General features: G+C 42.2%; 2 protein-coding genes across 2 annotated transcripts in view; one reads left to right on the top strand and one right to left on the bottom strand.

Moving 5' to 3' along the window:
- BMP6 (bone morphogenetic protein 6) overlaps positions 1-8,557 on the top strand; it is a 138,397-nt gene extending 129,840 nt beyond the window's left edge. Inside the window, exons 5-7 of the mRNA XM_084850361.1 lie at positions 1,675-1,751; positions 5,030-5,140; positions 5,739-8,557. Of these exons, the coding sequence (XP_084706487.1) occupies positions 1,675-1,751; positions 5,030-5,140; positions 5,739-5,888 (338 nt within the window). The 3' untranslated portion in view covers positions 5,889-8,557. The remainder of the gene's footprint in view (positions 1-1,674; positions 1,752-5,029; positions 5,141-5,738) is intronic.
- The window catches only part of TXNDC5 (thioredoxin domain containing 5), a 33,726-nt gene continuing 14,666 nt past the window's right edge, over positions 8,171-27,230 (bottom strand). The window contains exons 6-10 of the mRNA XM_084850362.1: positions 23,392-23,478; positions 22,558-22,701; positions 21,495-21,577; positions 9,820-9,949; positions 8,171-9,046 (exon numbers count right to left, since the gene is read on the bottom strand). Of these exons, the coding sequence (XP_084706488.1) occupies positions 8,924-9,046; positions 9,820-9,949; positions 21,495-21,577; positions 22,558-22,701; positions 23,392-23,478 (567 nt within the window). The 3' untranslated portion in view covers positions 8,171-8,923. The remainder of the gene's footprint in view (positions 9,047-9,819; positions 9,950-21,494; positions 21,578-22,557; positions 22,702-23,391; positions 23,479-27,230) is intronic.

The following is a 27,230-nucleotide window of genomic DNA, read 5'->3' as shown; positions in this document are numbered from 1 at the left end:
ATGACCATGCTGGGTGGGGATGACAGTATATCCAACACATCTGGGAGGCACCAAGTTGGGGAAGCCTGCTCTAAACCACTGAAATGCGAACTTCTACTTCAGAAAACTTCCTTGTGCTTTAGTCTGGAGGGAGCATTCACCCTAAGACACCACAGCCGTGCTAGACTGCTACATCTTGGGCAGGGGTTGGGTTGGGAAGGAAAAATAACCACTGTTTATATCTGTTCCTTGAAATGGCAGGAACGGATACTAAGGTCAGACTCTGAGCACAGGAGTCTGCAGTTTTGTTAACAGTGCATTTTTTAAAAATAGTATATTACATGTTAAGATCCACTGACCCTTTAACAGGTGGATTTGGAAGCTACCCCCACATTAATCTGAAGCTCTTTCTAGTTTCCAACCTTTAGTTTTCCTTCTTGTACAACTCCCTGCATATTCAAGCTTGTTGGGGAAGATTTCCAGCCTAGGCTTTCTCAAGATATGCTTGTTTTCCAAGTACAGGAAGCTTTGGGTGTTGTTTTTAACATGGGGGCAATGTTCACATATGATTCCCCCATCTGCAACTTCAACTGCACCATGTAGTTCTCCGGATTGTGTGTTTCAGCAACTGGTTTGGACTGAAAGCACTAGGAATGGACTTTTAACAGTGCTTTCCACTTCTGGTCGAACACAAGCGGCCTTGATTTGAAAACAAAAAGCTTGTCTAGAAAAGTCATCCCCATTTTTAATACATAATTATTGGTGTGGGAGTGCATACTTGTACGAGCTAGTTAACAAATTTTAGGTTGATTACGTTTGTGATTAAAGAAAAGCTATTTGAAAGTTTGAAATCCAATCCCTAACACTGAAAGAAGTTAAAACCCCAAACTGTTTACAGTACTCATTTTAAAAAAACGACTCCTAATCTCTTGTGGTTTTGAGGTTAGGTTTGTTTTGAGGGAGAGGGAACATCAACACTAACTGTACCCAGCTGTAACACCGTGATCTCTTGGATGAGCATTTGGTATTATACTTTTTTCCTTTTAAATAAATATTTGCTGTTTTTTAAAGGCTCCTTTAGAGTCCAGAAAATAAACAATATCTTCCTATCCAAGTTGCTGTATCTAGAAAGCTGCCTCAAACCCCTAGTTCCATATTGCCCTCACAGCCATGTTCAATGGCATTAAGTAAATTAGTTGGGATTTGAAGAGTAGAGGAGGGTGTCCATATCTATTGGCTCAGAGAACGTAGGTGTTAAGAGGTTATGATCTCTTAACAGTACTAAGGAAGACTCCAGCAGTTTTAAGACTGTAGGTTGTGATAACTAAAGCATTGCATCCCAGACTTCGGAAATACAGTGATGCTCAGTTAAGACATCATGAAGAGTACTGCTGTTTGTGCTCTAGACAAGGTTGTAACTGAGCACTAATATTGTATTTCTAAGATCTGGGATGCAGTGCTTCAGTTATCCTGACCTTAAGGCATGAGAGTGCTGGACTGCTTCATTTCAAATAGAAGTTTGACAAGTTTGGGGGTTGGACTCGATGGCCTTGTAGGCCCCTTCCAACCCTACTATTCTATGATTTTAAGTAGGAAAGGATTTTGCTCTCGCCACTTCACTATAGGCTTTAGAGCCACAAAATGTCTTCCACCACATTTTCAACAGTGTTTTTTTTTTTTTATACTTCCTAACAGATTACAACAGCAGTGACTTAAAAACAGCTTGCAGAAAGCATGAGCTTTATGTTAGCTTCCAAGACTTGGGATGGCAGGTATGTGGTGTTTCTACCTCCATAAACATGCTTCTAAAACAATAGAATATTGACATAGATTTTTTCTTACCACACTAAATCCTATCCCAGAAGAGAGGACGACAAAGGTCAACTTTCTGCTTCTTTTCATAGGGTTGCTTGCTCACTTGGACATTTATCATGATCTTGTAATTAGCTTGGATATAAGAGTACATTACAATCCAAAATACTAGTATCAAAGTCTAAATGTGCTTGTTTTATTAATTTTTTGCGAGAATATGCCCAATACATGTTTTAGGGAGCAATCCTATGGCCACTAGACATTGTCTAGAGGGCCATAGGTTTTTTCAGTTTCTGGGAACCGAGGTTGGAGCTAGTTCCCATAAACTGCGCTCCCCTCCCCATCCCCTTGTAGCTGGCACAGTTCTCTCCACACTAGCTATGTCTCTATGCTTGGAAATGGAGTGCAGGGAAAAAGGGGCAGTCCTGGGGGTGGGGAGGAGACTGCGTAAGCTGCTTTACGCAGTTCCCTATTTATTTATTTATTTCGTTTCTATACCGCCCAATAGCCAAAGCTCTCTGGGCGGTTCACAAAAATTAAAACCAAACAACACACAATAAAACAATTTAAAATATATAGAACATTAAAACCACAATATAACAATACAACCACAATAAAACCTAGCAGCAGTGCAGGAGTTTAAAATACAGATTTAAAACAGCAAAACTAAACATTTAGAAAGCTAAAATGCTAAAATGCCTGGGAAAATAAAAAGGTCTTCACCTGGCGCCGAAAGAAATACAATGTAGGTGCCAGGTGAACCTCACTAGGGAGCTCATTCCAGAGCCGGGGTGCCACAGCAGAAAAAGCCCTCCTCCTAGTAGCCACCCGCCTCACTTCCTTTGGCAGGAGCTCATGGAGAAGGGCTGCTGAGGATGATCTTAAGGTCCGGGCAGGCACATATGGGAGGAGGAGATCCTTCAGGTAATCTGGCCCCAAGCCATTAAGGGCTTTGAATGTTAGCACCAGCACTTTGAATCGGGCCCGGAAATGGACTGGCAGCCAGTGCAGCTGGAAAAGTACTGGCGTAATATGAGCTCGCAGGCCAGTTCCTGTTAACAATCTTGCTGCCCTATTTTGGACCAGCTGAAGTTTCCAGACCGTTTTCAAAGGCAGCCCCACGTATAACGCATTGCAGTAATTCAGACGAGAAGTTATCAGAGCATGGATAACTGTAGCTAGGCTATCTCTGTCCAGATAAGGGCGTAGTTGGTATACCAGCCTAAGCTATGCACTGTGTGGCCTCCTACCCTCCCTCTTCTGGAAGCTACAGCTAGACAGACATCTAGCCAAGAATGCAAGGTGGCTGAAGCACGGAGGTGATGATCACCTCCATGCTCCGGCTGCCCTGTATTGGATACTCAGCAGCCTCTGACTTCAGAGGCTGCCAACTATCTCAACAGAATTGTGCCCTTAGTTTGTAATTTTTCCTTTTTACTGCTCCTGTTGTGTGTGTTGGTCAATCCAGTTTTAAGACTTTTTGAACTTGGCTTCTGTTCACATCTTTTAAACCTTGCCCAGTACTCACTAAAGATGGCTTTCACCTGCTTTAATTCCTTTTCTCTGTTCACAGATTGAGGCTTATATTGCTGATTTAACTAGATTAAAGAATTATCCATTTATCTTTCCTGTTACTTCTTTAACCACCAAGGTCTTCATAGTGACCACAGAGAATACTCTTTACTTTGTTTTACCTGCGTGTCTTCCAACATGCATTATGCAGTTGTGTTCCATGAGAAGGGTATAGGCTAATAAATTCAGGTTTAACTTGGCTCTTTGAACTTTGGACCCTGTGCACAGCTCTTAAGCTCTGCATTGTTCTCACTAAATATGACCCAGTTTTTACATGCTGGAGTCAATCAACAGTTGACTGTCAGTTGATTCAAATGTTAAAGCGTTCCAATTGGGGATGTCCTGAAAAACCTTCCTAACAGTTTCTGTGAATTGTATACAACCTGAATTATTTGCTGTGTAGAGTTCAAAGCGCAAACCTAGAAACATCTTTGAAAATAGATCAAACATTGCATCACAATGGGTGCGTTCACATGACACGCTAACCCATGGTGGGTGACAAGCTGTGCACCGTGGGTTGTTTTGTGAACAACCCACAGCGTGTGGTTGGTGTGCCCGACAGATGATCGTGCGCACCATTCACAGTGCATGGCTTGCTCCCCCCACCGCTGCCTCAGTCCTTCAGCCAGCTCTGCCTGACATCCCAGGGGACTCGGTGGCAGAACCTGGCTTGTCACCCGCCAAGCCCCTGTCCCTGCTCCAATTGTGATCCTGATTAGAATAGGGACAGAGCCCTTTTTATTTTTTGTGCCCTTTCCCCTTGCCAAAGGTAGCCCCTCCAAAGTGCCCAAACAGCACTTTGGACGGGCTGCCGCTGCCCCCATCTGGCTCCCACTAAGCCCCTGGTCCCTGTTCCGACCGTGATCCTGGGGTTGCCGCCCAATGTCATTGACCCACGATGGCTTGGCATGTCCGAGTTCTGACAACACGACAACCCATCGTGGGGAAAACAACCCCTACAACAGACCATGGGTTATGAGGGTGGGTTGTTTGGGAAAAACAACCCACCCTGATAAAACCGGTCCGGATTTGGATAACACACTAACCCACCATGGCTTGTTTCAGACAACAACCCATTATGTATTAGCATGTCATCCGAATGCAGTCAATCTAAGCAAGTACAGAGCACCACAACTATCACTTAATATGTAACTACAATGCTGACTTTTAAATTCTGCTTAGAGCATGATCCTGTTTATATATGCTGTTGGGCATTCACACCTCTGCACATCGGTGGCAGGAGGAGGGAACAACTGGCATATAGGAATTACATACATGAGAACATGCCTAGCAGGGGAGAGAAAATTCGGTGGGGCATTGAATCATGCCTTAAATTAGTATGCTCCCATTACAGCCAAGACTAGCTGAAATCAATACCCCTCTGCCAGTTTTAGAATTTTGTAAAGAGTGATCAACGCACCTTGAACTTGCCTATTATGGTATATCAATGTATCACTGAAGGTATGAGGAAATTACCAGACTTTCTACCATTAATATATTCTAAGTGTTCCTATCTATGTCAAAACTATAGAATGTATAGTTTTGACGGAGCATTATGATGGGCACACTTTCAACACTGAACTAAGTAAACCTGACCTTTAATAATATTGTAAAATACATAGATATAATAGATATGTAAAATACATGTAACCTTCTTGTTGTTAAGGACTGGATAATTGCACCAAAAGGCTATTCAGCGAACTACTGTGATGGCGAATGTTCTTTTCCACTCAATGCTCATATGAACGCCACCAATCATGCCATTGTGCAAACTTTGGTAAGTATAGACCTTGGCCTAGCCCACAGCTGCTATGAACTTCTCTTCATGCAGTTGTTAACTTCTCTCATGCAGCTAATAATCTTAGGGCCAAACTATACATAATGGTAAACATGTTGCTTCAACTCCCATGAATCATTTTTTATCACTAGATAGTAAGGCCAATGATGATCAGGACCATGGTGCGTGTGGAAGCTTAACCCTTTCCTCCCCCACTATGAATCCAACTAAAATTGGACCCCCACACACAAACTGCTGTTAGTCCCAGGAGTAAGGCCTTTATTAATACTAAGGGGATGAAGTGGACAAACTATAATTAAAGAATATGTAGAACAGCCTAATCCATTGTGCACAGGGTGGCTGTCAAGATAGAGATAACCCTATAGACCAGATGTTTTGCCCTACAACTGCCCTCACCGCTGGCTAGGGCTGATGGGAGTTGTAGGCCAAAATATTTGGAGGGCTACAAGTTGCCTACCCCTGCTTTAAGACACTGCCCCAAGCTCCTCAGAGGAAGGCTCAGATGCAAATGTAAAAGATACATATAAATAAGGCTTGGGCTGAAGCTCCAGCTAAAGCTGTTAATTTCTTTGAACAGGTTCACCTAATGAATCCGGAGAATGTTCCTAAGCCATGTTGTGCCCCTACGAAACTTAATGCAATATCAGTTCTTTATTTCGATGACAATTCCAACGTCATTTTGAAAAAATACAGGAATATGGTGGTAAGAGCTTGTGGGTGTCACTGACAAGAAGATCTCTACAGAAGGACGTGGTATATGCCGTTCTAAATGACTTCCATCCAGTGCCTCAAAGGGAAAAGTCTAATGTTTCTAGAACAGCGTTTGTGCCTTAAGGAGGAATACAGAAAAGCTTGGAACTCCAATGCTACTTGTTGACTTTTGAAGTGTTTGCACAATGGTGGCTGTTTCTGAGTACACCAGAACAAACTGTAAAGTATGGATCGTGATAATTCAGCAAAAGGTACAGACAAAAGCCAGCCTGCTGTTTGATCTACAATTCTTACCAAGCAAGCATTCATCAAATCCTAGTCGATGCCACAAAGAGAAAGAGGATTTGTGATGAGAAATGAAATGCACCATTCGAGGCAAAGCTCCAGCCAGACGTATCGCCAATCCAGTCTGTCCTTACTTATCTTTAAAGGCATGCAAGCTATATGTGAGGATCTTGATCAAGGAAGCGTCTTGCATTGGGTGAAGTACTGCACTCGGGTTTCCTCCTAAAAGCTAACGCAACACATTTGCTGTGCTTAAAAGGAAGCTCTGCCCTTGGCTCTTCAACAAGGAACGTAACCGACGATGTGCCCTTATGGCCTGACTATCACAAAATATATTTTTGTGTTCTAGAGGTATCGTTGTGTTCCAGAGGTAAAATTAGCTGCTTTGAGAGCCATTTTTGGTGGAACGGCTGTCTATAAATAAAATAAATAATTGTCCATCAGGCCAACAAAGAACACTTGCTTTAAAGGAAATTTCTATGCTTAGGCCCCACAGTTCCACCCTGTTGCCAATTATGATCCAATTTTTTTAAGTGCTGCCATCAGCACTGCTATGTGCACATCTTTGTGTGCATACACAAACTCCAGTCCTTCAAATGAACAGAAAAAAATGAATGTTGAACTTTTGGGCCCAATTTTAAAGTGAATTAACACCTAATGGGCATACTTAAGAAAGGGTTAAAACCAAGGATTCTCAAAATATAGCCATTCTTTAAAAAAAAATCAAAAAAAACCTTTGTGACTTCCTAATGTTGGGGGGGAGAAAATGGATCACTCCAAGTATCAAAAGCCTAACTGAAGAGGAGCAAGTTATCCCATCGCTCTTCTGAACAATACATCAATGAGAAGGGGGAGGCAGTAGGCAAAGCTGAAGGACAGAACCTGCAGGAGATCTGCTTTACATGAATGGTGGAGCTGGGTGACTACTCCACCCCACGGGCCCAATTAAAAACATTCTCAAATTCTGATCTGATGGAGGTCATAAATAAACTATCTCTCCTTGCACTTGCCTAGACCTCCTTAGAGAGGCCCACCTCTCAACCATGAGGAACACACAAAAAATGCATATGATACTTATTTCCAAGATCTGGCTCCACACAGCAATGTTTCCCCCAAGGCAAGATTTCAGAAAGTGTTTCCCTTTGACTACTTTGCATTTTAAAAGGCTTTTTGTAAATAAATGAAAATTGTAATTTATTGCAACTGTCAGATATATTAATTTTTGATATACTATTTAGCAAGACCAAGATTTTTTTTGTAAAAAAAAAGATTTTATTCAGAAATAGTTTGTGTAAACAATTGTACCACTTGATTTTGTACAAGAAACTCATGAGTTACAGCTCAGCCTGCTCATGAGATTGTGCTTCGTTAGGTTTTTAAAAAGCCATCATGAATAAAGGCTCCGTTTAAGGCAGAAACATGTGTGTTGATCTGATACATCTGCCATATGTTATTAGCCCTTTTGGTAGATTTCCCATCATTCGTGGGTTTTCACAATTTATGCTGGACAAATTCCTTGGCCTTTAATAGAAAGGACAAACTACAGTACAAAGATTTAGAATGTAGACATGGCTAATGAAGGCATCTCCATCTTAGTCAAATGGCAATAGCATTCTTCTACGTAACTGCATATGTATAAACCTGCAACTCCTCCCCAAATAAATGGCAATAAATGTTTGTATACAAACTAGAACATGTTTTAGCCTCTAGTTTGCTGCTTTAACCTAATCTTCTATCAATACCTGCACTAGAAGTTCTTTGGCTTTAATTCTAACTGGCACATGGCGTACTAAACTGGAAACAGGGGTGGAAGAGGCAGAAGAATCTGCTCAAAACCATAGAACACCTGGAAAGGTTTTGTAGTTAAGTTTGAGTCCTTTGCTTATATTTCTTGGAAAGAGCGAAGGTATTTCAGGGGCCCTTGATGAATGATAAGCCGTGGATCCTGATGCAACTCAAAAGAATTTCAGCCTGGTTACTGTTCTAACCAGCGGATGAAAAGAAACATAAACGTTTTAAAAAGCAGGTTTTTTTAATTGGCTGGTCAACAAAGTGAACATTGGGGCTGCATAAAGAGAGCCTAATCTCTTTTCAAACGATTGAACAGGGCTGTTGTGCTTTTCAGCTGTCAAAACTACCTGACAAACACCATGGTTCAATAATAACCAAGCACACATAACAGTACCTTTACTCATCATAGTACATCCCTCAGGATGAGAGAAAACCAGAGCAGGAAGCAAGCAGCCAATAGTGATCAGGGGCACCTTCCTAAAGCAAGTGTGTGTTTTTCTTTTGAACTTCATTTTAACCTGGTTTCTGAACTAGACATTTTAAAAGGCAGTGATTCACCAATATAACGAAATGAAGTTCTGATGTGCAGTTTTGCAACTCGTACACATGTGGTAAGTTTCTAACTTGTGTAACCTGCAGTGAAAATAATCTGCCATGACCCTTAATTTTAACCTTCCCTCGTTTATTTTAGTCCCAAAAGACCATTTACTTTTTCATCGTAAGACAAGTGGAAGTTCATTAATGCAACCAATACTGCAAATATTCCCAATTTGAACAGTGACTGCTTGTTTAAGCTTCCCTCAAGGTCAGCACAGTGGGGCTTTAGGAAACACAAACACATACAGATACCACGCTTTAGTACATTCAGTTTCCTAAATGACCACTATTGGAAATCCGGTAACATTACCATGATTCAACTCCCATGTTTACTGGACGGACACAGCTAGAGAAGCAGTATCCAAGCAGGTACATTTTTTACAGTTCATCCTTTGCTTGCCGCAGAACAAAGTTATGCAGTGTTTCGAGATCTCTGGCTCCATTATGTTCACTCACTTTCTCCCCACCACGGAAAAGCATCAGCGTTGGGTAGCCACGCACCTCCAAAAGGAGAGAAAAATGCATGTCAGAAAGCAACATCTGCCTCCTTCTTCTAACCTCTACTTTCAGCGCATGTTCATCAATAGAAAATTACACCGCTTGGCATTAGTACATTAACAGTATAATCCTATATATGTCTACTCAGAATTCTGTCCCACTGGATAAGTGGTACAGGGGTACAGCCTAAACTGTACATAGATGAAACTCAACTTTGAACAGTACCACCCACATTGGGTGGTGCTACCACAATCATCTTGCTCCACATGGAGGAATCATTAATTGGTAGCTCGCAGGAAAAGTGGTCAAGATCAGGATGTAGCTTAATTAGGAAAAGATTTCCTGGCAAGTGTGGCCAAAATTAAATATATCCAAGTCTATGGTCAAGTGCCAAAGGATTACGTAGAGAGCTCTGTACATGCAGCAGGACTTCTAAGCCACCTCCCCATTTTTAAAAGCAGTCCCCTACACTATCCAAAAATCCACATCCTAAACTCAGTAGTTTTAGAACTGCCTGTGAGCACAAGTAGCTGTGGCTAGTGGATGAGTACAGTGAGAAGAAACCTTGTCTACCTAACACATGTGCAGAACTTCTTTAAATCCCAGCCTATAGCTTTTACACACAATTATGGTGTGCTTCTATTCACTTTCTCACCTGAAGCAAAGACTTGCTTTAATAAGGCTCTGGAGAGATAATGTAAACTAAGCAGCTTCACACAAACAACTTCAATGTTCAGTACAAATTCCATGGAAAGTCATATAGTGTCCATACTTACAGAAAATCTATTGCAGACATTGCGTTCAGCGGTGCAGTCTACTTCTGCTATCTTGACATCCATTGGTCCTGGAAAGTTCTTTTTTGAGAGGTTCTCCCAAGTGGGAGCCAAGTTTTTACAATGACCACACCTGAAACAATATATCATTTTTTTCCTCATTTTTATTTTTAATATATAAAATAAAAAAGTTTTTTTAAAAAAATACACGATAGAACTGCTAGAGCGTATCCCAACGTCTCCGCTAACAATTATTCACAAACAGATCAAATACAGGCACACAAAGCCCCAGAGAACACACACACTGTAAGAAATTAGAAAAATCCATTATACGGTACAGGAGATTTAATCATTTACAGTCATACAATACAAAACAGTGGACAGCATCCAATCTGACAGTAGCGCTAACGTAGATTGTGCTAGCATAAGGGACCTCTAAGGCAATGCCAATGTTGTTAGAAGGCATGATGGGTTTTCCAGCAAAGCCTGTTGGACCAGCTAATGCTATTGGCGTTGTGCTAAAGGTCCCTTAAACTAACACAACGTAATTTATGTTAGTGCTAGTGTCCGATTTGATACTGCCCGTTAACTGATGTCACATCTACTTCAACCGTTGTCTTCCAAAGCACTAACTCTTTCAAATAATATATATTTTATCATGAGTAGAAATGTATATTCCCCTACCAGGGCTTCACCAATGCACTCAGCAGCTCACCAATGGTGAGCACATCTTTTCATCAGATGAGGTAAGCACAGGGGAAAGTCAGCGAGAGCCTCTGCCCTCCTCTAGTCTTGGGAGAATGTGGGAGATCTCCTTGACTTCACACTGGCCCTTGGAGAGCAGTGACAGGTTTTGCTACTTTCCAAGTGTTTCTGTAACATAGCCGAAGTGTGGAGGTCTTCTCCTCCACAGCAGGAAAAGACCCCTCCTCATGTTTGGGGAATGGCAGGATAAGTGAGTAAAATTTGGTGCTGGCACCAAAGCCAGCCAAAATTTGTGGACACCTTTGTATCTCATCTTTTCTTGTTGCAATGTAAAGCTAACTTCCTTTAACAATCAATACTTTTCTTAATATCTGAATTAAGAAAACACCAAAAATATCTGAATTAAGGACTGACCAATATCAAATTCAGAAATAATGCATCATTTAAACATAAACATTTGTAAAGCCACAACCCTGAAGCCACGGTGTCAGAAGTAGGTTCTGCTGATATTAATGGGACAAACAAAAAGGTGCTGTTCTTGCACCACCACAAAAAGGTGTTGTTCTTGCAGCAAAACCCCAAACCTTAAATGCTGAAAATGATAAAGCAAACTTTTCACCAGAGACATGTATACACAACAGTGAGGCTAAAACTTAGAATATACTTTTACACATAATTCCTTCCATCAGCTTAAAGAAGAGTTAAAAAATAAGAGATGTGGAGGGGTGGGGTATTTTAAAAGTATAGTTTTATTTCAAAATCACAACGCAAACACAGTTAGTACCCCAATGCTTCTGTTACCTCCACAGAAACATCTAAGGAGATTCCCTCTTCAGCTGCTGGTTTGCCCTTGCTTTATCAAGTCCAATTTTTGTGAGGCTATGAAGCAGTGTTTGCCAAACTGATATTTTAATTTCATCCCTGTGCAAGCAACCAATATTTTGTTTTAAACACGGCAAACTGCAGTTAAAACTACAATAAATGGACAGGACTAGGAATTCTTCCATGTGTCTGCCAATCTATATGCCATGTAACATTCCAGTCTCCTTTACACAGGGCTAGACCTGGAATTGTACCTTGAATCAGATCCACTTTGTATCGTAACATCATAGGATACAATCCAGTCAAATTTAAGCACTTTGATGTTCTTTGAGTTCAATTACAAACAGCTAAGCGTTAACTCCACAAATAACTACACTGGAATAAGCTTGTAACCCATTCGGTGCATGAATATTAGGGATGTCAGAATTCCACCACAGATCTCGGTGAGGCCGAATGCCAGTGCATTCGGCCCCCCGAAATCCATGGTGGAACAAAGCCCCCCGCCCCACCACCCCGTGAAAAGCACGCGAAACGGGACACTTACCTGGTGCCATTCGCGCTGCTTCGCAAATGGCGGCCACAGACGCTTCCCTATTTTTGCTGTGATAGGCTACATAAATACTTACGTAGCCTACTATGGCTAATGCAGGGATGCCATTTGCGTCCCTGCGGAGGACGTGATAGGCTACATAAATATTTACATAGCCTATCACGGCCAAAAAACAGGAATGCAAATGGCGGCCGCCGTAGCTACCACCATTTGCGTCCGCAGGATCCACACAGCGCCTGCGAATGCACCTGGCCGGCGGCTCTGCAGAGTTGCCGCGGAGCGGAGCCGGCCAAGTTAGGATTTCGGGGGGTGGTGCAAAGCGCCCCCCCACCGCGAATCACCCCGTCGAAAAGCTAAGTGACTTTCGTACATCCCTAATAAATATACTTCACAGTTAGAAAGTAGATGTCAGCAAACTTGTAGCCTTGAAGCTGAATTCAACTTGTACATGCTTAACAATCTTCCATGAAATCAATGGGACTTGAAACATTCTTAATTCTGGATGGATTGCACTAGGTTCCTACCTATACAGACAGTTCTTGATTCAGGGTAGTATAATTTTAAAAGTATTAAAAATCTGTTCTCCATCTCAGAAAACAAAAGGCATATTTTAAAGACTCCTACTTGCCTGTTTTGCACATAGCAACAACCCACAACTCAACCTGTTGTTACATGTGAACCAAGTCATACTGTGGGCTGTCATTACGTGAGAACCAGTTTACTATATATACACAGGCTATATGCATATACTTGTATATGTGCAAGAGGGTATTGACCATCCATATTGAAAACTATTAAGATGAGATGGGCTTCTACTTGTCATTCAACTTAATGTTAATATTTACTTAAAACAAAGTAAAGGGCAAGAGTAGACTTCAGCACACTCGTGGTTGCTTAGCCAAACATAAAACAGTTGACATGGAAGAGAAAAAGGTCAATTTGTATACAATGAACTATAATTGTGTAAACAATTTAGGTAGCCAGGAATAGGATACCGCTATTTATGTAGTAAACATTAAGTCTAAACTGCAGCTTTTCATGGAAATAACTGTTGCCAAAGAGAGTGGATTGGTTGGCTGGCATTTAGAGTGTCTTTAACACAGCCTTCCTAGATATTTAGCATCCTTGTGGTGTGCCCTTTTTAGAATGAAGTCAGGAGAGAATAGAAGTTATATTTGGAACGTAGCTCTTTTAAAGTTTGCTACGAGAGCTTAATGAATTCCACTGGTACATTATTTCCTTCACAAGTATCGCTGCCACCTGGAAGTAAGTAAGACTGGCCCAATTTCACCTAGCGCTATTCGACTGTGACCAGGTGGTGACTGGATGTCAGGTGGTGACTGGATGCTGTGGCCACCACAGCAGGCTTTACAGATGAAACATATAAGGGACCAGTTGTGTCTCACATGCTAACAAACCTCCCCCAAAGTCCAGGATTCCTCCACCTGCAGGAGTGGGGCAAGAGGATAAACAAGCAGACGGGAAGTCCCAGATAACCTGGAATGCAAGCACAGATGCTGGAGAAGAGAATGATGGTGCCAGTACTGCACCAGATCAAGAACCAAATCACTTCAGTGGGTAAGTGAAGACTCAATTCCACATCCATACTTAGCCATGAAATCATTAGCTGGCCTTGAGAAATTCTCTGGGACAGTTGACACATCTATGTTTATCAGCTGAGTACAGCATCAAGTATACGTGAATAAGCCATAACAGGTCTAACACCACAATCAGAACTTTTGCACTGCACTAGTAATTTTGGTAGCTGCCTTGAGCATGCCAGTGGAGAGGTGAGATATAAATCTAGCAATTAATGTCCCTCAGATCATTTTCTAAAGCCCTTTTCCGGGCACCCCTGCCAAGTGAAGTTAGGCAGGTAGCTACAAGAGAAAGAGCCTTCTCAGTTGTGGCACCCCACTTATGGAATGTCCTCCCAAAGGAGACTCACCTAGCACTCACACTGCTATAGTTTTGGTACCAGGCAAAGACATTCCTCTTCTCTCAGGCATTCTAGATTCTAGACCTTACAGTTTAGATTTGAGATTGGAATGGCTGCTTTTATAGATTTCAGATTGTATATTTATCTCCTGTGCTGATCATTGTTATTGTTGGTTCTTATTGTGTACTACGTTTTTTCCCTTTCTTTTAGTGTCATGTAATCTGCCCAATCCCCTTCATGAATCACTGCCTTGTGGCGACGGGGCTTGGGTAACTCAGTGAAGCCATAAGCTATGCCGTGCAGGGCCACCCAAGACAGACAGGTCATGGTGGAGAGTTCTGACAAAATGTGGTCCACTGGAGAAGGAAATGGCAACCCACTCCAGTATTCTTGCCAAGAAAACCCCATGGAACATATCACAAGGCTAAAAGATATGACGCCGGAAGATGAGCCCCTCAGGTCGGAAGGTGTCCAATATACTACTGGGGAAGAGCAGAGGGTATTTCCAAGTAGCGCCAGAAAGAGTGAAGCGGCTGGGCCAAAGCCGAAAGGACACTCAGCTGTGGATGTGTCTGTTTGTGAAAAGAAAGTCCGATGCTGTAAAGAACAATATTGTTTAGGAACCTGGAATGTAAGATCAATGAATCAAGGTGAGCTGGAGGTGGTCAAACATGAGATGGCAAGATTGAACATCGACATCTTGGGAATCAGCGAACTAAAATGGACAGGCATGGGCAAATTTAATTCAGGTGACCATTATATCTACTACTGTGGGCAAGAATCCCTTGGAAGAAATGGAGTAACACTCATAGTCAGCAAAAGGGTGGGAAAAGCAGTACTGGGGTACAATCTCAAAAACGACAGAATCTCAGTATGAATCCAAGGCAAACCATTCAACATCACAGTAATTCAAGTCTATGCCCCAACCACTGAGACCGAAGAAGCTGAGGTTGATCGGTTCTATGAAGACCTCCAACACCTTCTAGAACTAACACCAAAAAAAGATGTCCTCTTCATCATAGGGGATTGGAATGCTAAATTAGGAAGTCAAGAAATCACCGAGATAACAGGCAAGCATGGCCTTGGTGTACAAAATGAAGCAGGACAAAGGCTAATAGAGTTTTGCCAAGAGAACATGCTGATCATAGCAAACAACATCACAAGAGGCGACTCTACACATGGACATCATCAGATGGTCAGTATCGAAATCAGATTGATTATGTCCTTTGCAGCCAAAGATGGAGAAGCTCTATACATCAGTAAAAACAAGACCTGGAACTGACTGTGGCTCAGATCATGAGCTTCTTACTGCAAAATTTTGGCTTAAATTGAAGAACGTAGGGGAAACCACTAAACCATTCAGGTATGACCTAAATCATATCCCTGATGAATATACAGTGGAGGTGAGGAATAGATTTCAGGGATTAGACCTGATAGACAGAGTGCCTGAGGAACTATGGACGGAGGTCTGTAACATTGTTCAGGAAAAAGAAATGCAGAAAAAGAAATGCAAGAAAGCAAAGTGGCTGTCTGATGAGGCTTTACAAGCAGCTGAGGAAAGAAGGGAAGCGAAAAGCAAGGGAGAAAGGGGAAGATATATCCAACTGAATGCAGAGTTCCAGAGAATAGCAAGGAGAGACAAGAAGGCCTTCTTAAATGAACAATGCAAAGAAATCGAGGAAAGCAACAGAATGGGAAAGACTAGAGATCTCTTCAAGAAAATCAGAGATCTCAAGGGAACATTTTGTGCAAAGACAGCCATGATAAAGGACAAAGAAGGCAGGGACCTAACAGAAGCAGATGAGATTAAGAAGAGGTGGCAAGAATACACAGAAGAACTATACAGGAAAGATCTGAATGTCCCTGATAGCCATGATAGTGCGGTCACTGAACTTGAGCCGGACATCCTCGAGAGTGAAGTCAAGTGGGCCTTAGGAAACATTAGTAACAACAAAGCTAGCAGAGATGACAGTCTTCCAGCTGACTATTTAAAATCCTAAAAGATGATGCTGTTAAAGTGCTGCACTCAATATGCCAACAAATTTGAAACACTCAACAGTGGCCACAAGAGTGGAAAAGGTCAGTTTACATTCCAATTCCAAAGAAGGGCAACGCCAAAGAGTGTTCAAACTACCGTACAATTGCGCTCATTTCACATGCCAGCAAGGTTATGCTCAAAATCTTACAAGCTAGGCTTCAGCAGTATGTGAACCGAGAACTACCAGAAGTACAAGCTGGGTTTCGAAGAGGCAGAAGAACTAGAGATCAAATCGCCAACATTCACTGGATCATGGAGAAAGCAAGAGAATTCCAGAATAACGTCTCTTTCTGCTTCATTGACTACGCTAAAGCCTTTGATTGTGTGGATCACAACAAACTGTGGCAAATTCTGAAAGAGAAGGGAGTACCAGACCACCTTACCTGTCTCCTGAGAAACCTGTACGAGGGCCAAGAAGCAACAGTAAGAACCAGACATGGAACAACCGAGTGGTTCAAAATTGGGAAAGGAGTACGACAAGGCTGCATATTGTCACCCTGCTTATTTAACTTATATGCAGAGTACATCATGAGAAATGCCGGGTTGGATGAATCACAGGTTGGAATTAAGATTGCCGGGAGAATTATCAACAACCTCAGATACGCAGACGATACCACCCTAATGGCAGAAAGCGAAGAGGATCTAAAGAGCCTCTTGTTGAGGGTGAAAGAGGAGAGTGCAAAAGCTGGTTTGAAACTCAACATTAAAAAAACTAAAATCATGGCATCTGGCTCCATCACTTCCTGGCATACAGAAGGGGAAGAAATGGAAGCCGTGACAGATTTTATTTTCTTGGGCTCCAAGATCACCGCAGATGGTGACTGCAGCCATGAAATTAAAAGACGCTTGCTCCTTGGGAGGAAAGCTATGGCAAACCTAGACAACATAGTAAGAAGCAGAGACATCACCTTGCCGACAAAGGTCCGTCTAATCAAAGCTATGGTTTTCCCAGTAGTAACGTATGGCTTCGAACTGTGGTGCTGGAGAAGACTCTTACGAGTCCCCTGGACTGCAAGGAGGTCAAATCAGTCCATCCTAAAGGAAATCAACCCTGAGTGCTCATTGGAAGGACAGATACTGAAGCTGAAGCTCAAATATTTTGGCCACCTAATGCAAAGAGAAAACTCACTGGAAAAGACCCTGATGTTGGGAATGACTGAAGGCAAAAGGATAAGGGAACAGCAGAGGATGAGATGGCTAGATAGCATCACTGATGCAATGAATATGAACTTGAGCACGCTCCAGGAGAGAGCGGAGGACAGAAAGGCCTGGCGTGCTATGGTCCATGGAGTCATGAAGAGTCGGACTCGACTTAACGACTGAACAACAACAATCAGCCCAAAGAACTCTTTTTTGGGACAGACTAAAAATATAATAAATAAGGCCAACTTAGGCCCCATTGATTTCAATGGTCTACTCTACATATGACAAAGACTGGGTTCGGATGACACAATAACCCACAATGGGTTAAATATGCCACCATGGTTTGGTTATTGTGTCATCTGTTGGGAATGGCTAATTTTGGCCAAATAAGCTCTGATAACACTGATAACCCTTACTGCAGACCATGGATTATTTAACCCACTGTGGGTTATCATGTTGTCTGGCACTCACTGTGGCTTATTCCAGTCGCCTATGGAGTCGGCTGGCAAGAGCAGCCAAAACCGCTGTGGCCGCTCGGCTCAGCCTGCAGAGCCCTTTTTTCTGAGATTTGACAAGCAACCCAGGGACAACTGCAGTCAAACAAGCACAGCCTTCCTTGATACCACACTACAACTACAAAATGACAGCTTTCCCAGGGTACAATGACAGCCTTGCACTATCGCGCTACCCTGCTACAGCGAAGTCACACAATGACAGGCTTCCCTGCTCGCTACTTTGAAACTGTGCAACTTGGGAAATAGGTGAATAAGAGAACGAACTGCTCACTTTTCCCACAAAGAAGTGCAGTTCCACAATAATCCACTACAGCATCTGGAGGCACCCCACCTTTGCCCCATTCCAGCAAACTGTCAGGGAGTTATAGCTCCCACCTGGTTTTTCCTGTTATGCGCACGTTTCCATGACGAAGCAAAATTGTGCAATTATCAACTACAGCATCTGAAGGTTTCCTATGATGACATCCCATCTGTGCAGTTTCACCCCATTCCAGCAAACTGTCAGGGAGTTGTAGCTCCCACCCCCTTTTTCCTTCTCTGGTCACTTCTCCATGAAGAAACAAAATGGCTATGGGGGGGGGGGAACGGGCAATTTTGCTTTTGCACAATTTTGCTTTAGCGCTATATGAACAGAAGCAGGGAGAGAGAAAGTATGTGAAATGCGCAACTTCACTGTATTGCTAAAACACTGGGTATGACACAATTTATTTTGACACAACAAAGGCTTCGTGCTAGTCCTGGGTATGGGGGGGTGGGGCTTTTGCACAATTTCATTTTAGATCTAAAGCACTATATAGCGCTACAGCGAACAGAAGCAGCTCTGCCTGCAAGGTTTGGGGGGGGGGGAGAGATGAAATGCACAACTCCACTCTGCCATCGATTTTGATGACAATCAAGGTGTCTATGCCAGCAATGGCTATGGGGGGAAATGAGCAACTGAGGGTTTTGCCCCAATCCTGCAAACCCACAAGGGTTTATTTGTACCACACCCTTTTTGTTGCACCTGGGATTTTCCCTCCTCTGTGGTAAGTGCACAGTGTTTTGATGGTGCATCAGGTGCTCCATCAAAAGATGGCTGTGTGTCACGTTTGGTCCCGATCCTGCAAATGTCCAATGGTTTAGAGCCACCCTGCCCCTTTGCTGGGGTGGTATGGGAAATGTTGCATTAAACCCCTGTACTTCATCCCACACCTTCCCCCTCTCACTGGGATACCGTGGAAGATTAAAACAGGCTGCTGCAACGCTGTCAATGGTCAAACAGTGCAACTGCTCAGCAGGACTTCTGCGGGACAGAGGGATGACTCAGCTTATGCACAGTAGCTTAGAAAGATACTCACAGCACCTTATTAGCCCCGTTGTGTGGTGGGGCACTGTGGACTACTTCAAAATAAGCTACTGATAGTAGTTTATTAAGCCACCAGAGCTTAAAGTGACATCTGAAGACTGGATTCAACCCAGTGCTTTTCAACAGAGCCCATTCATACATCCAACCAACAAATATAACTAGCTGATATACCCGGCGTTACCCAGGATGTAATTTTGTCACAGGCACTATTTGTTAGAAACACATTAAGGTAGGTTTACGCTTCTCGGAAAGGCCACATAAGGAAGGCGAAAAGTCGAATCCACTAGACTTGATTAAAAAAGCACAATTATAATGAGCAGATTGAATAAAAAACACTACTAAAAATGCAAGAGACTGAATCTGTAAGCACTGCTACAATATAATCCACACTGAATCTCATGCCAGTATTAAAATGTTCGATAGAGGCTTCCTTGCTGGATATTGCAGGAACAGGGGAGAGAAACTAAATGCTCTCCACAATCAGAAAAGAAACCATGAGTAAAGGGGAGCGGCCAGCCAGTCCATGGAGAAGGAAGTCAGAGTGAATGGGAGAGAGACCAATAGAATGAAAGATGGCCAGTAGAATGACTCATAGCTGAAATCAGAAACCTGGCCTGTACCATGATTGAGAGGGTGTACTTGTTAGTAAGGGAAAGTATAAACAAAGTAATAATGGAACCCAGTGACTCCTGTCATACACTCCGGCAAGTGAGAATGTGAACTAAAAGGGGCAGCAACTGTAGGGCCCAAATGGCAGGCTCAGTGGCCCCTGCAGTGTGATTACACCCAGGGCAGCTCCCCCTTATTCCCTGCGTTACAGACGGCCCTGCAGCCAGCCTCAAACACACAAACCCACACACAATTTTTTGACTTTTATATATGTAGAAGATAAACAAATGATGAGAAATTGAGTAATTTACATGTATGTGTGAATCAGCCCTGTGTCTCATAGTACTGATTACATAGCACCACACTCTCTCTAACTGGGTGAAACCAGAGCTGAATCCCACCCAATAAAACATGCTTAATTCTCTGGGTTTGCACATGGCATAGAAAGCACAAGAAAAATCTCTAAAACCACTTCAGGCAGGATCATGTTACATTACAGCAGGACAGATAACTTGTTATATACAGTCTGAAGTCTTCATATTCTTAGTCTAGCATGAGCCATGAGACAAAAACTTCAGCACCGAGGCTTTGGAGCACAGCAGTATCTGTGCATATATAAAAGGTCTAAAAAACTGAGTATAAACAAGCAGTGGGAAATCAAATGATTTATATGCACTGGTGAAAAAGAAAATGGCAGTCAATCAGAATTGTAAGGGAGCTCATAAGTGTTTCATGCTCCTGAAAACCATGCCTCCCCACACCCCAAAATGGTTCCACAATTGCGTGGTCTAGAAATTGGGTTCACCGTGTGTGTGTGCGCGTGTGTGTGTGGTCACTCCTACGTATCACACAGAGACTGGGTTCACATGATCACCATGGGCTGGACTTGATGGCCTTACAGGCCCTGTAAGAAGCCCAACCCTACTATTCTATGATTCTAAGCCATGGCTTATTGGGGAGAGAATAACCCACAAATAACCCAGTAACAGCCTATGGGTTATTTAAGTGTTGTTTCCCCCTCCAACAAGCCAGCCTGCCTGGGTTCAGATGACACGACAAGCTGTGGCTGGGTAGGTAATTAGGCAAAAGGCGTCCAACATGCGCCTGAACATGTTGAACAAGCCACGTGGTTTGTTTAACTCATGGTGATTGTGTGAACCGGCCCAGAAGTTCAATGGGAGTCAGGTATTCACCCTGAGTATGTATGTCCAAACTTTAACTCTCAGGAATCAGAGCTGGGCATATGACTGGTTAAAAAAGATCTGGTCAACTGATGTCAAATAATGAGATAGGTTGTATACTTAACTAATTGATTTTTCTAATTAGCATACCTTACTGCGAAACCATGAAATGGAGGGAGCAATCCTAGCTGTACTGACAATCGCCTCCGATCCCAGGGGCAACCGCCTATCCAGTGCAGGGCAGGAGTGGTGAGGAGCAGATCTCCTTCTCCCTCCCCCTGCCCTGCTTTCGCAGCTAGACAGCCGATTTCGATTATCTAGCCACGAGACCTCAGAGTGTGGGAAGCAGTGGCCGGACAACACATAAGATGTTGTACTGGCATTTCCAACCTCCCGCCCCACAGAACGTCTCGTTTTCACTGCTCCGCGCTGCTCAGGAGTGTGGAGCCGATCCACGCTGCCTACGAGGCGACGCGGGAGGGGGTCCAGGTTGGTTCTCCAGGAACTGACCTACCGTATGGCTGTCTAGCCACTGACTAGCGGCCATAGGATTGCACCCTAAGGTGTTTGAAAATTGAACAGCCATACCTCTAAACTGCGGTTACAAGTAATTCATAACCAAATTAAGAGTCTACCATGGATAACTTCAGCTCACCTCAAGCATGATATGGAGACAGGGAACAACTTCTCCCAGATAAAACTAATTTTTAATTCTGGATAAATGCTACTTCAGAGGCTGAAATAGGTAGTTTGGGAAAAGAAGCACTGCAACAAAAAAGGAAATAAAAAGCTAAATATCCACAATCCCAAATACTTTCTCTAAAAACTTACCATGGAGCATAGAACTTGATGAAGGTGATCCCTTTAGCAACTTCTTTATCAAAGTCTTTTTCAGAGAGGGCAAGGACCTTGCCCTGTCAAAAGAAAGGGAGGCCAGAATCAAATGACTTTACAGAATGACAAGTCTATTAAACATGAAGAAAACTCTTGCTGCTTTAAAGCCACTGCTATTATCCTGTATTATGAAAAGTGTGTGCGCGTGCACAGGATGGAGGAATGGCATACACATGGCAAACATTGCATGTGGAGATCCCCCCACGCCCACCAATGGCACCCTTTTAATACATGAGAAGGCTGTGTTCCCTCCACATATTGTCCTTGCTGGATCAGGCCAACAGTTTCCACAGCAGCTCATCTACCATCAGGTAAAAGAGCAATCAGATGAGGAAATGGACTGAATTCAAAGACATGTGCACCTATAGTCACAGAGGTGACAATTAACTTTTTATGCCACCTGTCCAGAAATCTATGCTACAGCCCTTGAAATCCAGCTTGTGAATACTACAGCCTAAACTAACAGCAATATCCATTATTTTGTTTCTCCTGATTTGTGTTTCTTTTTCCTTTAGCACCTTCTGGTTTGTTGTAATCCCTTCTTTCCTGTCCATTTGTTTCCTGTCTCCTTGCTGTGTCACCGATCAAGACAGAATCTACTTATGGCTATCCTTGCCCTGGCAACAAAGTGTGATGTCACAAGGATGGTGACTAAGTGAGAAAGAGGCAGCAGGAAATTTAACATATCATCTAGTAGGAAGCGAACATCCTGTATTTAATTATACAAATAGGCAAAGTATGCACAGTCGGGATCCATTTAATTTGGAGAGCAGCCTAACATATACAATTAGTACAAAAATATGCAGTTATTCACCCTTCCACTACAGCAGTCAATGCCAGCTTTAATAATAGTTGTTGTTATTATTATTAAATTCTTGCAAATTGATAAATATCTGATCCAGGATTTTAGTCAGAATCCTGGTGGAGGGGTGGCACTGAAGCCACTAGAATAATTTTTAGTAGGGAAAACACTTGAATTCAAGAGCAACTTAGGGCCTACCTCCTCTTCAGGAGCCATTTCTCCAGGTAGTGCCGGTTCTTCAGTGGGTTTAGCGTCAACGGGCGCCTCTTCAGAGTTTTTGAACTGGGAATCTATGTATTCTTTCAAAGAGTCCAAATCTCTCTTTCCTTTATATTGGTCAGCCTACAAACAAACCACGTGTACTATTAGTTTAGCAAATCCCATTTAATGATGATTATGTTAAACAGCTATCACACCATACCTATCCCCATTTTATACCGTTCTACCGATCCATTCACTTGGTTCACAACTTCTTTTCTTCTGCTAAGAAAGAAGTCCATGAAACCCTGCTGAGCTATATAGGACAAAGTCGTACTGAAATCAACTGAAGTCTGGTTTAGTTAGGCCTAACTAAAAATTAAGCAAATCTAGGCAATTGCCTAGGGTGAAGCTTTCAAAGGGACAATATTTTGGCTGTAGCGGTATATGTGGGGGATAACTTCTGCTGATGCTGCAGAGAGAAGGAAGAGCCAGAAAATGAGGGGAGTGGCTCTGAACTGACGTGCACATTCCAGGGGAAGGATTATCCTCAGAGATGGCCCTCTGTGAGGAGGATCCTTAAGGATTCGGTACTACATTGACTAGAGCAAGTCCTCCACATCTGTCCGAAGAAACCACCATAACAGACCTTTTTTGACCTTCACTGTGAAAACAGGGGTTCAGAAGTGGGCATTGGATGTGTTTGTAAATCCAGCATTCAAAAGGCAAGATCAGATTCCTTACAACAAAGGACCATTTGTTCTACTAGGCAGTTTGCAGGTCATATGGCTTGTAGTTAATTTCACAAACAGGGCTAGTTCATAACAACCTCACCTTTTCTCCACCTCTGAACCAAAGGAGGCTTGGGTAACCACGCACTTGGTTTGCTGAGCAGAGTTCATAATGCTGTGTACAGTCCACCTAAAATTAAGTATAATTAAAATAATTCACAAGAAGTAAAAGGCCATAGCGTATTTCATATAGTAAGGCATGTATAAACAGGTAATCACCATAGCTCTAAAACAGATACTCAAATATATAAGTCCCCCTTCACACAAAAGGCACAACTGCTGAGGTTAAGTAAATTAAAGTGTATCCTGATAATTTCTTATTCACAAATGCATCTAAAATATATTAGACACTGTACATGAATAAAATGCACATCTCCTGCCAACAGGCTTGCATCTAAAAATATGAAACAAAGGAGAGTGGAATTGGAAGCAGAGGGAAAGCACTGTATTTGCTGGATGAAACTAAAATGAAACAAAAGGCGATACACTAAAACCTATACAATAATTGACTTAACGAGAAAAGAATCAACAGAAGCAAAATGGAACTTCACTATGAAGGAAACACAAGAAAAAGGAAAACAAGTTTTTAATAATTTCTTAAAGGAGGACACAGAGCCCTGTCAAATATCCAACAGGAAAGAGTTCCGCTTATAAGAGAGAGAAAGCATGGAGATGAGAAAGAGCATATGGGAGTGTAGGTTTAGTAAGAAGTTTAGTATTTGACGAATGGAAGAACCAAGGAGGAGAAGAGACAGCAAGCAATGGACAGAGATACGTGCAAGATTTTGAAGTCAAATATGGTGGGCAAATCAAAGACACCAGTGAAGAAAAACGTATACAGCTGTAACATGATTAAAGCACAACCAAATAAAAATTAAATGAGGAAACAGTTGAAAACAGAGATAATATGCTTAAGTTGAGACAGGAAGACTGAAAAGCAAAATATTAGAACAATCGGCATGGCAGGAAGAGAGTATGAATTAGGTCTGTAGTGGAATCAATAGATAAGAAAGGGCAAATTTTACAAGTATTATAAAGAGAACTGACAGACCTCAGCTAGAGTAGTAATGTAAGCCAAGCAAGAGAGAGAAGAATCAAAGGCAATGCTCAAACTCTTAACTTGCTGAGATGACTGAAGAATGAAGTTGCTGACTGAAAAAGAAAGAGAAGGTGAAAGATTTAAGGGGAAATACAATAAATGCTGTCTTTTGCATATTGAGTTTTTGAGATCATGAATGATCCAACATCCAAGCCGAAACAGCTGCAAGACAGTTAGAAATATTACATAGATTCATGTTCAGAGGCAGTATCCCTCTGAATACCAGAAGCAGTGGAAATAAGAGAGGTTCATTGCTTTCATGCCCAGCTTTAGGCTTCCCAAAGGCATCTGGCTGGCACTGCTGGAAACAGGATGCTGGACTATTGGATGCTCAGTCTGACCCAGCAGGCTCTACGATGTGTTTTGTAGGGGCGGGGGGGGAGGGGGAGAAAAAAGAAATAGAACGATAGGGCTGGGTAGCATCATGTAATAATGATAACGTGGGGACAGAGGGAGTTGTATCCAGTGTTAGTCCTGATTAGAGTAGACCCATTGAAATGAATGGGACTTAAGTTAGACTAACACTGGATACAACCCAGGATTACCAAGAGCAACGATATAAAGAGTCAAAAGAAGGGAGTTAAGAATTGAGCCCCTGAGGCTCCAACAAAGAGAGGAAACTGAAGGAAAAGTCCCTTTAATGGAACCTTCCAAAGAATACTTCATGATGGAAATGAAACCAAGAAAGACCAATACTAACAAATCCAAAAGAATGAAGAGAACTAAAGAGCAGAGAGTAGTCAACTCTGTCAAAAGCTAAGGAAAGATCAAGAAGAGTAAGAACAGAAAAGAACTTGTATCATTTAGCATGAAGATCATTCCAATTTTTATATAAAGCAGCCTTGGTAGAATATAGAGGTTGAAAACTAGCCTGGAAAGGAATTGGAAGAAAGAAAATTGAGGCACTGGAAATAAACATGTTGCTCAATTTTGGATAACAAAAGAAGGAAGAGAAATAGGGAGAGAGTTGGAAAGGAGGTGAAGATCCAAAGGCAGATGTTGTTTAAAAATGTTGGGGAACAGTAGCAAGTTTAAAACAAGAAGAGGCATAATCAGAAGAAAGAAGACTGAAAATGGGAATGAGAGCGGAAAGAGCAGATGAAGCATTCATTACTAATTTTAAAAAGGGAAAGGGAACTGGATCAAGAGGGTAAAAGAAAGAAGAAAAGCAAAATCAAAAACTAGAGAAAAAGGGAAGGAGTGGGAGGAAGATTCAACAACATGGATGGAGACATAGCAGGAATAATGCAACCAGAAGAAGAGGGTAAGGAAGAATGAATGACAGAAATGGTATTGATAAAATACTTGGGGAACTATTACAAGAAATTGATGAAGGAACAGCAGAGGAGGATAATGAGAATAAAAGTAGCCAGTAGATGCAAAGGACAAGAAAAGGAAGACTGAATAAGATAAACGAAGAAAGACTGCTTAGCAGAAAATAAATAGAAAAAAGAATAAGGGGTAAGAGAATGAAGGATAAAGAAAACTCAGAAAAGGATTAACAGTAAGAAGATAAAATCACACCAATCTGAAAATTAAAAGCAGTAATGAAAAGGTATATGAACTTTAGAACTATAGCAGGGGTGTTGAACCTCAGGACCTGGGGTCCCAATCTGGCTCTCCAGGATACCCCAGATGGCCCCCCTTCCCTTGGCCCCACCCCTTTTCGCCAACCACCAATCATTTGGCTTTTGCGCAGTTTTTTCCCCATTCTAAAAGGTTGAGATGCCTCTCCTAATGCTTAGTTACCAGCAATAAGAGCTTTAAGCATGGTGGTACTTTGGCCCCACCTGCCACCAGAATGTGGTCCCCAAGAGATTCTCCAAAACTGAATTCAGCCCTCGAGCCGAAAGAGGTTCAATACCCCTGAACTAGAGAAAGAATGGTAGGGAGAAGAAGGGATCTGGAACTGGCAAGAACATGAGAACAAGTGACTCATCACACCCTTCAAGATGGGAGGAGTGAGAAAAGGTTAGAAAGTGCCTTAGAGGCAGAAGCGTCTTAGCTGGAAAAACTGTAGTTTCTACGAGAACAAGGAAGAGAAATAGATCAGAGACATTTCTCAGAGAAACAGATCTAGTACGTTAACTGAAGAATGGCAAATCAGAAAACCAAGCAAGGCAAAGAAACCAAATTAGGATGACAAGAATAATGTGCAGGAGGGCAGGTATTGACAGCAACACTACCAGCTAACCAGAGAAAAATAGAAATAAGAAACTAATGTATTATAGAGAAGCAATAAAGCAAACTCCTAATGCCATTGAATGGCAGACACTAAATTGCTACACCCATTGGGTTGGATCCAGATTAAATTAGTCATACTTTAGTCCCACTGAAATCAATGGGACCCATTAATCATGACTAATTTAAGTCTCACTGATTGCAACTGACCTTGTGTGGATGCAACTCAGTATTTTTTGAAGCAAACTGACACTGAGTATGTTGATTTCATCAAGCAGAGTTTGAAGACTGGACATATTAACAGAAGCACCATATATTCAAACATGTTAAGGGGTTTCAGCACTCCATCTTAAAACACAATTTAGTGGAACACACACTTCTATCAAACAGTAGTGTTTTTGCAAGTTAGCTGTTGGAACCTCACTTGGATATATGGAGACTCCCGATGGTGAACAGCTCTGTCACAGGCTTCTCTTCCTATTTTAAAATTAATGAGAGGTTCCGTAAGATCAGAGCTGAGGAAACTATTTCCCACTTGCAGACCTCCTTCTCTTCTTTTGTATCCCCTACCCAAGGGAGGGAATTCCTGTATTGTACTGCAC

This window comes from Heloderma suspectum, chromosome 4 (genome assembly GCF_057233095.1).
Source record: "Heloderma suspectum isolate Gila_16-S chromosome 4, 16-S_ref, whole genome shotgun sequence".
NCBI lineage: Eukaryota > Metazoa > Chordata > Lepidosauria > Squamata > Helodermatidae > Heloderma > Heloderma suspectum.
Note: the sequence above shows the minus strand (reverse complement) of the source record. Positions and strands in the feature narration are given on the sequence as shown.